The 13,143-nt window shown below is 41.3% G+C and overlaps 1 protein-coding gene and 1 long non-coding RNA gene across 2 annotated transcripts in view; one reads left to right on the top strand and one right to left on the bottom strand.

Moving 5' to 3' along the window:
- Positions 1 to 4,964, bottom strand: part of LOC121575551 (copine-9-like) — a 168,896-nt gene extending 163,932 nt beyond the window's left edge. The window contains 1 exon segment of the mRNA XM_041888724.2: positions 4,717 to 4,964. Coding sequence (XP_041744658.2) covers positions 4,717 to 4,793 — 77 coding nt within the window. The 5' untranslated portion in view covers positions 4,794 to 4,964.
- Positions 1,506 to 3,370, top strand: LOC121575552. Its single transcript, XR_006002352.1, has 4 exons — positions 1,506 to 1,641; positions 2,308 to 2,366; positions 2,462 to 2,571; positions 2,981 to 3,370. It is a non-coding gene; the product is annotated as an uncharacterized LOC121575552 (long non-coding RNA).
- Positions 4,965 to 13,143: the final 8,179 nt, after the last annotated feature.

Raw genomic sequence — 13,143 nt, 5'->3', positions numbered from 1 at the left:
TTTTTGTTTTGATTATTCATGTGTTTTGCTGCGTTTTGCTGTCAAGACAGAGCAGCAACCCTGTTGGTTTTTGCACGCTCATGTACACTCTGATGCCCAGTTGCCATGGAGTGAGTGTTTCATGGGGGAATTCACCCAAACCCATTCTGTCAGTGTCAGGGAACGAAGACAAACCCCCCTCGCCACCCCCAACCCCCCTCTAGACCTGTTCAGTGGTACAAGGTAGGCTGAAAACACTAAAGTCACCAACTTCTTGACATCTGCCACCCAAACATGCTTGTTTAAAGGAAATGGCCTTTGTAGGCTATTTCTTTCAACTAATACCTGTAGCTGAAAATGTACTGAAATCTACACTTTTTAAAACTATGCTTTCAACTGTCTCTGAACAGATGTCATGAGTCGCATGTTATATTTTACTTTTATCAAGGGGATTGTATTAAAATGTATGTTTAGCCTAGTTTATCAGGGGAATAGTGATTCAACCAACATCTAAAGGGAAAAAGATACCAGGCGGTGTCAGAGGAAGGCCCTCAAAATTGTCAAAGACTCCAGCCACCCTAGTCATAGACTGTTCTCTCTGCTACCGCACGGCAAGCGGTACCGGAGTGCCAAGTCTAGGTCCAAAAGACTTCTCAACAGCTTCTACCCCCAAGCCATAAGACTCCTGAACAGCTAATCATGGCTACCCGGACTATTTGCACTGCCCCCCCACCCCATCCTTTTTACGCTGCTGCTACTCTGTTAAGTATTTATGCATAGTCACTTTAACTCTACCCACATGTACATATTACCTCAACTACCTCAACTAGCCGGTGCCCCCGCACATTGACTCTGCAACGGTACCCCCCTGTATATATAGCCTCCCTACTGTCACTTTATTTTACTTCTGCTCTTTTTTTTCTCAACACTTTTTTTTGTTGTTGTTGTTTTATTTTTACTTTTTTTGTTTAAAAGAAATGCACGGTTGGTTAAGGGCTGTAAGTAAGCATTTCACTGTAATGTCTGCAACTGTTGTATTCGGCGCATGTGACCAATTTGATTTGATATGGATGTAAATAATGAAAGCAACATAATTATTTTATTTTCACCTATACAATAACAAATGCTGGGTTGCAGGCATTGGGTCACTTAGTTGGGTTGTTTTATTTTAAAATAGCAAGGTTGGGTTGTTAATGCTGGGTTATTTAATAAATGAGGCCAGAGGAGGTGTGGTATATGGCCAATATACCACGGCTAAGGGCTGTTCTAATTCACGAAGCAACATGGAGTGCCTGGACACAACCCTTAGCTGTGGTATATTGGCCATATACCACAAACCCATGAGGTGCCTTATTGCTATTATAAACTGGCCAACGTAATTAGAGCAATAAAAATACATGTTTTGTCATCCAATGGTATATGGTCTAATATACCACAGATGTCAGCCAATCAGCATTCAGGGCTCGAACCACCCAGTATATAATGAGATATGATCGAGTGGGTTAATTCTCCCGCCAAATCCAGAAGATCAAAGTGATCTGGCAAGCTCATGAATGAGGATTGTTGCAGCTGTGTAGCAAGTCTACCAGACAGTGCAGCCAGCACTGAGTGGAATTACTTTTTGATGGACAAATGGGCAAGGCGTTGTGGCAGACCAAAAGGGTGAGGTTAAATAGACCTAATTATCATAATTACATTATCTCAGTCATTGACAATTTTGGATAATCTTATCTAGCAAGCTAGCTAGCTAGCAAACAACCGCATGCATGCTAGCTTCAGACTTAGCTAACGTTTGCTAACTTAGCTGGCTAGCTAGCGAGCTATTTTCCTGTGCTGTGTGTGGTAGCAAACATTTTAGGGTTTTGTTGAAGTTTGGCTAGCTAGCCAGCTAGCTATGTCAGTGCCTGTAGAAAGCTTGTCTTCTGAAAGCCTAACGTTAACATTAGAGTGTGGTGTATTGTTTACGTGGTCAGGTAGCTAGCTAACTTACTCAAACTAGGTTTCTCACCCGGTTTGGCTAACTAGACCAGCTAACTAGCTATAGATTATACTAAACTAACTAGGCATATTCCCTGTCTCTGAGTTAATTTAACATGGTTGTAGCTAGTTGGCAAGCTTATGACTGATGTTTTTATGGTTCAGTTACTGTTTTTATAGCCTAATTGTTTCTGAGTTAGCTAACTAGCTAGCTAGTCTGTCTGGATGCAGACAGTTACTTTAACGTTATATTGAAATGAAAGGATTGTCTCAATTGTTCATCCAAATTTAAGCTATCCATGTTTATTCTCTACTTAAACTATGTTAACGTTATGTCTCCCCACTGCCCAGATACTAGAGGCTGAATGGCCCTGAGAGTGCTTCTCTCACTCCCAGTGTATGGAGTGCAGGTAGCTACATATTGAAATGAAGGTAGTGTCTCAAATGTTCATCCACGTTTATCCGGTTTGGCTGTCCCCTAAAAGCTTATGTTTTTGTCCCCCAGTTACTAAAGACGACATGATCCTGAGAGTGTTTTTCACACCCCCAGTGTAACGAGTTGGAAAGAAGACTGCCTGCCCGAACATTGATGAGGCCGGAAAGTCATCATGTAGTGTAAGTATACATGTGGAATATTGAATACTATTTAATTTGGAATACTGTAAACCAGAGGTGGATAGTAACTAATAAATAACTACAAATAAACTCATTACTGTAATTGAGTAGCTTTTCCAAGTACTATTTTTCAAAGTCATTAATTTTACTTTTACTTGAGTAAAATGTCATTGAAGTAACAGTACTTCTACTTGAGTAGGCTATTTCAGTACTCTTCCCACCCCTGGCTGGACCTCAATGCAGATTAAGGTCCTGCACACAGCAATAGACAGTATAGGAGTATAGTTTGTTCTGAGCAATAGGAAAGGCCACCATTTGTGTGTGTGCATGCGAGCGCAGGCTTGTGCAAGAGTGTGATGAGTGTCTTGATTATTGTTCAACATTTTAAATCATATTCTCTAATCCCCAGGCTGGAACCAATATGGCTGAATATCTCCGCCAGACGACCAAAAGAACAAGAGCCCTGAACCTTTCGTTCTGACTCTCGGGGACAATCACTTCTACTCCCTGGCATTCACCATCATGAATGGGCAGGCTCTGGAGCAGAAGATATTATGTTTCGTTGTTGCTTTACATAAATCCTATTGAAAATTGATACCTGGTGGGGGAGTAGAGGGTAAAGTTAACTTTTCTTCAGCCCCTTTCCTCAGCATTAATTGGTAGGGCTGCTGTTATTTTCTAATTATGGATTGTGCTTGTAAAGTTTTTGTTTATTTGTGTGTTCCTTATTTGTTTATCTTTTGCATGACTTCATTTTGTAGCTGAAATTAATATGTGAAAATAAACATTTTGTATTTTATCTGCAATTTGTCATGATTGGCCAGATGTCATTTTAAGAATTTAATAGACTGTGTAGTAACATTGTAACATTGATTGTTGTTAGAAGTATTTGTACCTTTAGAAAATGAATGGATTTTGTAATAGAGAGAAGGTAGAAAAAATAACCCAGCAATAAAGTAAGAAATAACCCACTACTGAGTCAGAAATACATTAACAATAGCCCAGCAAAAGAGTGAAAAGGAACACACTGCTGGGTAAAAATAACCACATTTTGGGGCAAATCAAGTAACCCAATGTGTTGGGTCATTCATGTAACCCAACAGATCTGGGTATGTACTATAGTGATCCAGCCCTGGGTTCCATTTTGCCTATTTTGTACCAGTAGGCAAGAGTGGTGAAAGTGTCCACTAAATTAGCACCAAGGCGCACCAAGTGCTCAATAGGCTATATAAGACAAGTAGGCTGTGTAGGGTCTATACTTGTGTTTACCCGGTCATACACTACGAGTCAACAGAATCTCGATTCCAGTGGTAGCCTACCTAGGTAATTCTTCTCCCTGTGAAAATAAGTGATGGAGAAGTGCACACGGCACACCTGAATAAATGTAAGCACTCACACACCCTCTCTTGCTCATTTTAATGTCATAACACACTTGGCAAAAACTGGTTGAATCAACATTGTTTCCATGTAATTTCAACAACAAAAATTAAATGTGATGACGTTGAATCAACGTGGAAAACTGATTGGATTTGCAAAAAGTCATCAAGGTATGGGAATTTCATATTTTTTTCACCCAACTTTTAATCTAAATCCAATGACATAGTGAAATGTTTTGTTGATTTCACGTTGACTTCATATTAGTTGAAAACTACTCAACCAAATGTAAATCAAAACTAGACGTTGAAATGATGTCTGTGCCCAGTGGGAAGAACCTGTCCAACCGTGCTCTTGCGCTGTGTATAGTATCTATAGCCTATCTGTGTGAGTTGCGCGCGTTGGCGCTCTCTGTCACTCAGAATAAATACGGTTATGCTGCTGCACACCCACGTAGCTCTTCACCCACTGTTAATGCAAATTCCTTACAAAAGTCTGAGTTTTTGAACAGAGATGTAAATACTCGTATTAAACTAACATGGTTTGAAATCACGACTGTTAACCTACATATGTTTGAAGATAGGCTAGTTGAGGTAACCAACACAAATTATGCGCAAATATATTGAAACGCAAATGGCTCCGTGCCAATTAAGATGTAGGCTACAGCACTCATTCCAGTTGATAATCTATCATTATACAACATTATCAACAGTTTATATCTAACATTTCCTTTAAATAATGACACTATTGGATACGTTATGATTATCTTACCTGCACGAGACGGTAACTTCAATCTTGGTCGCAGGTACCGTGGAGTTGAGCGGGTCGAAATCCCCAATTGTCGCCATGGTCAGGCTTTAAATCAGTTATTCTCAAATGTGAACTTCTCAGCTATGTTCAGCAACTAATCTTGAGCGATATCTTGTTTGAAATTATGTTCCATTCATTCACATGGAAAAAACAGACAAAAGCACCAAGTAGCGGCATTTGTTGACAAACGTCTTCACAGAGTTGAGCGCGAGGCGCATACCTGTGGGTGAGGGAAGTGGCAGCGCTCGAGACATTCCTCGCATGGAGGTGTGGCGGTGGTGGATGCGATTTCATTCATTGCGGAGAGAGAGAGAGAGCGCGCACATAGGGGTCCTTCGCTCCGTACTTCTGCTTATGCATCGGCAGGTGGAGGCAGAGACTTTCAGAAGTTGCTTCCAGCAGAATGTTGGATTTCAAGTTCATATGCATTTGAAATGTGTGGTCTAAAAAGCTCAACGGTGTACTGTAGTTAAAAAATATATGAAATAGGATCAGAAGTACAATTACATATAATTAATTATATTATGATAATATAATTTGGGTAGGGAGAGATGCAATAATATTGACACATTTACAACAGTAAGATGCATTGCACCATAACACGTTGCTAATTTACAGTGCTGGTCCCTAGATAGCCAGTGAAATTGCAAGAAAAGCAACAACATAAAACACACAGATAAAAAATAAATACAAATACATACACATAGCCGATACACATACAGTACCAGTCAAAAGTTTGGACACACCTACTCATTCAAGGGTTTTTCTTTATTTTTACAATTTTCTACATTGTAGAATAATAGTGAAGACATTAAAACTATTAAATAACACATATGGAATCATGTAGTAACCAAAAAAAAGTGTTAAAATATATTATATATTTGAGAATCTTCAAATAGCCACCCTTTGCCTTGATGACAGCTTTGCACACTCTTGGCATTCTCTCAACCAGCTTCACCTGGAATGCTTTTCCAACAGTCTTGAAGGAGTTTCCACATATGCTGAGCACTTGTTGGCTGCTTTTCCTATACTCTGCCGTCAGACTGATCCCAAACCATCTCAATTGGGTTGAGGTCGGCGGAATGTGGAGGCCAGGTCATCTGATGCAGCACTCCATCACTCTCCTTCTTGGTAAAATAGCCCTTACAGAGCCTCGAGGTGTGTTGGGTCATGGACCTTTTGAAAAACAAATGATAGTCCCACTAAGCCCAAACCAGATGGGATGGCGTATCGCTGCAGAATGCTGTGGAAGCCATGCTGGTTAATAACCCACTACTGAGTCAGAAATACATTAATAACAATAGCCCAGCATTCTAAATAAATCACAGACAGTGTCACCAGCAAAGCACCCCCACACCATAACACCTCCTCCTCCATGCTTTACGGTGGGAACTACACATGCGGAGATCATCCGTTCACCCACACCGCATCTCACAAAGACACGGCGGTTGGAACCAAAAATCTCCAATTTGGACTCCAGACCAAAGGACACATTTCCACCTGTCTAATGTCAATTGCTCGTGTTTCTTGGCCCAAGCAAGTCTCTTCTTATTATTGGTGTCCTTTAGTAGGGGTTTCTTTGCAGCAATTAGACCATGAAGGCCCGATTCACGCAGTCTCCTCTGAACAGTTGATGTTGAGATGTGTCTGTGACTTGAACTCTGTGAAGCATTTATTTGGGCTGCAATTTCTGAGGCTGGTAACTCTAATGAACTTATCCTCTGCAGCAGAGGTAACTCTGGGTCTTCCATTCCTGTGGCGGTCCTCATGAGAGCCAGTTTCATCATATGATGTTTTTTGCGACTACACTTGAAGAAACTTTCAAAGATCTTGAAATGTTCCGGATTGACTGACCTTCATGTCTTAAAGTAATGATGGACTGTCGTTTCTCTTTGCTTATTTGAGCTGTTCTTGCCATAATATGGACTAGGTCTTTTACCAAATAGGGCTATCTTCTGTATACCCCCCCTACCTTGTCACAACACAACTGATTGGCTCAAACCCATTAAGAAGGAAAGAAATTCCACAAATTAACTTTAACAAGGCACACCTGTTAATTGAAATGCATTCCAGGTGACTACCTCATGAAGCTGGTTGAGAGAATGCCAAGAGTGTGCAAAGCTGTCACTAAGGCAAAAGTTGGCTAAATGAAGAATCTCAAATATAAAATATATTTAGATTTTTTTTTAACACTTTTTTGTTTACTACATGATTCCATATGTGTTATTTCATAGTTTTGATGTCTTCACTATTATTCTACAATGTAAAAATAGTAAAAATAAAGAAAAACCCTTGAATGAGTAGGTGTGTCCAAACTTTTTACTGGTAGTGTACATAGCCTACATTTATATATACTGTACATACATGCATATCACACGTACAGAGCCTTCAGAAAGTATTCATACCCCATTGACTTATTCCACATTTTGTTGTTTAAGCCTGATTTCAAAATTGATTAAATATTTTTTTTCTCACCCATCTACACACATACCCCATAGTGACAAAGTGAAAACATGTTTTTAGAATTGTTTTGCAAATGTATTGAAACCTAAATACAGAAATATCTCATTTACATAAGTATTCACACCATCTGAGTCAATACATGTTAGAATCACCTTTGGCAGCGATTACAGCTGTGAGTCCTTCTGGGTAAGTCTAAGCGCTTTGCACACCTGGATTGTACAATATTTGCACATTATTCTTTTAAAAATTCTTCAAGCTCTTTCAAGTTGGTTGTTGATCATTGCTAGACAGCAATTTTCAAGTCTTGCCATAATTTTCAAGCCGGATTAAGTAATAACTGGAACTCGGCCACTCTGGAACATCCAATGTCATCTTGGTAAGCAACTCCAGTGTATATTTGGCCTTGTGTTTTAGGTTATTGTCCTGTTGAAAGGTGATTTTGACTCCCAGTGTCTGTTTGAAAGCAGACTGAACCAGGTTTTCCTCTAGGATTTTGCCTGTGCTTAGCTCTATTCCATTTCTTTTAGTCATGAAAGATTCCCTAGTCCTTGCCGATGAATAGCATGCCCATAACATGATGCAGCCAACACCATGCTTGAAAATATGAAGAGTTGTACTAGGTCATATGTTATGTTGGATATTCCCCAAACATAACGCTTTGTATTCAGGACATGAAGTTAATTACTTTGCCAAATTTTTTGCAGTTTTACTTTAGTGCCTTATTGCAAAAAGGATGCATGTTTGGAAATACATTGGCAGTAGAATGGCCCATACTGAAGAGCTCATTTTACATTTACATTGAACATTTAAGTCATTTAGCAGACGCTCTTATCCAGAGCGACTTACAAATTGGTGCAATCAACTTAGGATAGCCAGTGGGACAACCACCACTGGGGGAGGGGGGATGTAGAAGGATTACTGTTAGACTATTCCAGGTATTCCTTAAAGAGGTAGGGTTTCAAGTGTCTCCGGAAGGTGGTCAGTGACTCCGCTGTCCTGGCGTCGTGGGGGAGCTTGTTCCACCATTGGGGTGCCAGAGCAGCGAATAGCTTTGACTGGGCTGAGCGGGAACTGTGCTTCCGTAGAGGTAGGGGGGCTAGCAGGCCAGAGGTGGATGAACGTAGTGCCCTCGTTTGGGTGTAGGATCAGAGCCTGAAGGTAAGAAGGTGCCGTTCCCCTCACAGCTCCGTAGGCAAGCACCATGGTTTTGTAGTAGATGCGAGCTTCAACTGGAATCCAGTGGAGTGTGCGGAGGAGCGGGGTGACATGAGAAGTGTTAGAATTGACTTTCAACGTTGCACCGTTATAGGATGCCACCTTTTCAACAAGTCAGTTAGTCAAATTTCTGCCCTGCTAGTGCTGCCCCGGTCAACCGTAAGTGCTATTATTGTGAAGTGGAAATGTCTAGGAGCAACAACGGCTCAGCCACGACTTGGTAGGCCACACAAACAAACAGAACGGGACCGCAGAGTGATGAAATGCGTAGCGCGTAAAAATCGTCTGTCCTCGGTTGCAACGCTTACTACCGAGTTCCAAACTGCCTCTGGAAGCAACATCAGCACAAGAACTGTTAGTCGGGAGGTTCATGAAATGGATTTCCATGGCCGAGCAGCCGCACACAAGCCTAAGATCACCATGTGCAATGCCAAGCGTCGGCTGGAGTGGTGTAAAGCTCGCCGGCATTGGACTCTGGAGCAGTGGAAAAGCTTTTTTTGGAGTGATGAATCACGCTTCACCATCTGGCAGTCCGATGGACAAATCTGGGTTTGGCGGATGCCAGGAGAACACTACCTGCCCCAATGCATAGTGACAATTGTAAAGTTTGGTGGAGGAGGAATAACGGTGTGGGGCTGTTTTTCATGCTTCAGGCTAGGCCCCTTAGTTCCAGTGAAGCGAAATCTTAACGCAACAGCATACAATGGCATTCTAGACGATTCTGTGCTTCCAACTTTGTGGCAACAGTTTGGGGAAGGCCCTTTCCTGTTTCAGCATGACAATGCCCCCGTGCACAAAGTGAGGTCCATACAGAAATGGTTTGTCAAGATCGGTGGGGAAGAACTTGACTGGCATGCACAGAGCCCTGACCTTAACCCCATCGAACACTTTTGGGATGAATTAGAATGCCGACTGCGAGCCAGGCCTAATTGCCGAACATCAGTGCCCGACCTCACTAATGCTCTTGTGGCTGAATGGAAGCAAGTCCCTGCAGCAATGTTCCAAAATCTAGTGGAAAGCCTTCCCAGAAGAGTGGAGGCTGTTATAGCAGCAAAGAGGGGACCAACTCCATATTAATGCCTATGATTTTGGAATGAGATGTTCGACGAGCATGTTCCACATACCATGTAGTGCAGCCAAACTCAACTGGTGGACCGCGGTCTGGGTCCGGACACAGAGAAGGGTCAATCCGGACCGGACAACATCGCATTTTGTTATATACAGTTGAGGTCGGAAGATTACATACACATTAGCCAAATAAATCTAAACTCAGTTTTTCACAATTCCTGACATTTAATCCTAGTAAAAATTCCCTGTTTTAGGTCAGTTAGGATCACCACTTTATTTTAAAGAATGTGAAATGTCAGAATAATAGTAGAGAGAACGATTTATTTAAGTTTGTATTTTTTTATCACATTCCCAGTGGGTCAGAAGTTTACATAAACTCAATTAGTATTTGGTAGCATTGCCTTTAAATTGTTTAACTTGGGTCAAACGTTTTGGGTAGCCTTCCACAAGCTTTCCACAATAAGTTGGGTGAATTTTGGCCCATTCCTCCTGACAGAGCTGGTGTAACTGAGTCAGGTTTGTTGGCCTCCTTGCTCGCACACACTTTTTCAGTTCTGCCCACACATTTTCTATAGGATTGAGGTCAGGGCTTTGTGATGGCCACTCCAATACCTTGACTTTGTTGTCCTTAAGCCATTTGCCACAACTTTGGAAGTATGCTTGGGGTCATTGTCCATTTGGAAGACCCATTTGTGACCAAGCTTTAACTTCCTGACTGATGTCTTGAGATGTTGCTTCAATATATCCACATAATTTTCCTTCCTCATGATGCCATCTATTTTGTGAAGTGCACCAGTCCCTCCTGCAGCAAAGCACCCCCACAGCATGATGCTGCCACCCCCGTGCTTCACGGTTGGGATGGTGTTCTTCGGCTTGAAAGCGTCCCCCTTTTTCCTCCAAACATAACACTGGTCATTATGGCCAAACAGTTCTATTTTTGTTTCATCAGACCAGAGGACATTTCTCCAAAAAGTACGATCTTTGTCCCCATGTGCAGTTGCAAACCGTAGTCTGGCTTTTTTATGGCGGTTTTGGAGCAGTGGCTTCTTCCTTGCTGAGCGGCCATTCAGGTTATGTCGATATAGAACTCGTTTTACTGTGGATATAGATACTTTTGTACCTGTTTCCTCCAGCATCTTCACAAGGTCCTTTGCTGTTGTTCTGGGATTGATTTGCACTTTTCGCACCAAAGTACGTTCATCTCTAGGAGACAGAACACGTCTCCTTCCTGAGCGGTACGACGGCTATGTGGTTCCATGGTGTTTATACTTGTGTACTATTGTTTGTACAGATGAACGTGGTACCTTCAGGCGTTTGGAAATTGCTCCCAAGGATGAACCAGACTTGTGTAGATCTATAATTCTTTTTTCTGAGGACTTGGCTGATTTGTTTTGATTTTCCCTTGATGTCAAGCAAAGAGGCACTGAGTTTGAAGGTAGGCCTTGAAATACATCCACAGGTACACCTCCAATTGAATCAAATGATGTCAATTAGCCTATCAGAAGCTTCTAAAGCCATTACATCATTTTCTGGAATTTTCCAAGCTGTTTAAAGGCACAGTCAACTTAGTGTAAGTAAACTTCTGACCCACTGGAATTGTGATACAGTGAATTATAAGTGAAATAATCTGTCTGTAAACAATTGTTGGAAAAATTACTTGTGTCATGCACAAAGTAGATGTCCTAACCAACTTGCCAAAACTATAGTGGTTGAAAAACGAGTTTTAATGACTCCAACCTAAGTGTATGTAAACTTCCGACTTCAACTGTAAAAGTCAATACATTATTTTTTGACAGCTTTACAAAAATCAACCGGGCGCAGCGTCCTCTTTAACTAAGCAACCTCTCTTTCTCACACTCCTCTCTCGAACCAACGCCCGCCTCTACTAGTGCCCCGTCTAATCCAATCACGTGGTTATATGCAAATACAAGAAGCCGCGTCTTACCCCATCACATTAATCAAAATATCCTCTGCGAACCTTGGGACAAGTAGGCAGAAAGAACAGAAAGATTTGATCGCGGTTCAACTGTAAATATCACAGATAGAAGGAGCTGAGTTACCAGTATCTTTGTTAATATGGCTTGTTAAAAAAAAAAAAATTGACTCTGAAAACCGTATATTCAAAGACGAGTGGACGGAACAGTATTTATTCATTCTCCCTGCAACTAGCACAAAACCAATGTGGCTGATATGCAGTGAGTCCATAGTTCTCGCGAAAAGTGCCAATGTTAAGCGCCATTATGACACCAGGCATAGTAAATTCGATCAGACGTACACTACCAGTCAAAAGTTTGGGCACACCTACTCATTCATGTTTTTTTCTTTATTTTTTACCATGTTTTACATTGTAGAATATTAGTGAAGATATCAAAACTATGAAATAACACATATGGAATCATGTAGTAACCAAAAAAGTCCAAATATATTTTATATTTGAGATTCAAATAGGCACCCAAATAGCCAATCAGTTGTGTTGTGACAAGGTAGGGGGGGTATACAGAATATAGCCCTATTTGGTAAAAGACAAAGTCCATATTATGGCAAGAACAGCTCAAATAAGCAAAGAGAAACGACAGTCCATCATTACAAGACATGAAGGTCAGTCAATACGAACATTTCAAGAACTTTTAAAGTTTCTTCAAGTGCAATCGCAAAAACCATCAAGCGCTATGATGAAACTGGCTTTCATGAGGACCACCACAAGAATGGAAGACCCAGAGTTACCTCTAATGCAGAGGATAAGTTCATTAGAGTTACCAGCCTCATAAATTGCAGCCCAAATAAATGCTTCACAGAGTTCAAGTCACACACACATCTCAACATCAACTGTTCAGAGGGGACTGTGTGAATCAGGCCTTCATCAATCAATCAAATTGTATTTATAAAGCCCTTTTTACATCAGCAGATGTCACAAAGTGCTATACAGAAACCCAGCATAAAACCCCAAACAGCAAGCAATGCAGATGTAGAAGCACAGTGGCTAGGAAAAAAACCCTAGTGATGGATATTTTTTTGTGGACTATGAGATAAAACTGGGGTAATCACGAACATAGAGTTAGAATTCTTTGTTGCTGGGCCAGGAACTCAATTGGGTCATTTCACTGTGTGTGTGGGGGGGTATCTGACCTAGGGTCGAATTGCTCGCTCTTACTTAAATCCATGGCTGTCCTACTTTATGAGAGACTGAAACCAGATTGTGGCCTTTTGCTTCTCTCCTCAAACAAAGTGGAATAAGTGTCCAGGGTTGAGCAGAGTTCAGGCTAAACCTTTGTCTCTCCTTGGCTATCTTCTTGATTGATGGGGTGGGGTTTGTGTATGTTTATAAGATTTAAGTATGGACCTGTCATGTTCAACAATCAGTCTCAGGTCAAACCCGGGAGAGCCGTGGTTGAACAGAGTTTAAAATAAACATGAGTGTTTTTGCAAGATAAGGGATTGATTGATTGTATTACTATTGATTCTGAACTGAATGAAAGTCGAATTTAGCCGCCATCATAGACAAAGGAAGTGGGTGGAGCGATAAAGAGCGGGAAACTGAAGAGGGAGGGATTTTAAGCTAGGGTGTGGGTGAAGGAGACGATATAGCGAGGGAAGGGAGAGAGAAAGGAGGCCTAATCTGCAGATTAGCCTGGTTTTGTTGAA

This window comes from Coregonus clupeaformis, chromosome 10, assembly GCF_020615455.1.
Source record: "Coregonus clupeaformis isolate EN_2021a chromosome 10, ASM2061545v1, whole genome shotgun sequence".
In the NCBI taxonomy this organism is placed as follows: Eukaryota; Metazoa; Chordata; class Actinopteri; order Salmoniformes; family Salmonidae; genus Coregonus; species Coregonus clupeaformis.
This window is presented reverse-complemented; position numbering and strand designations above follow the sequence as displayed.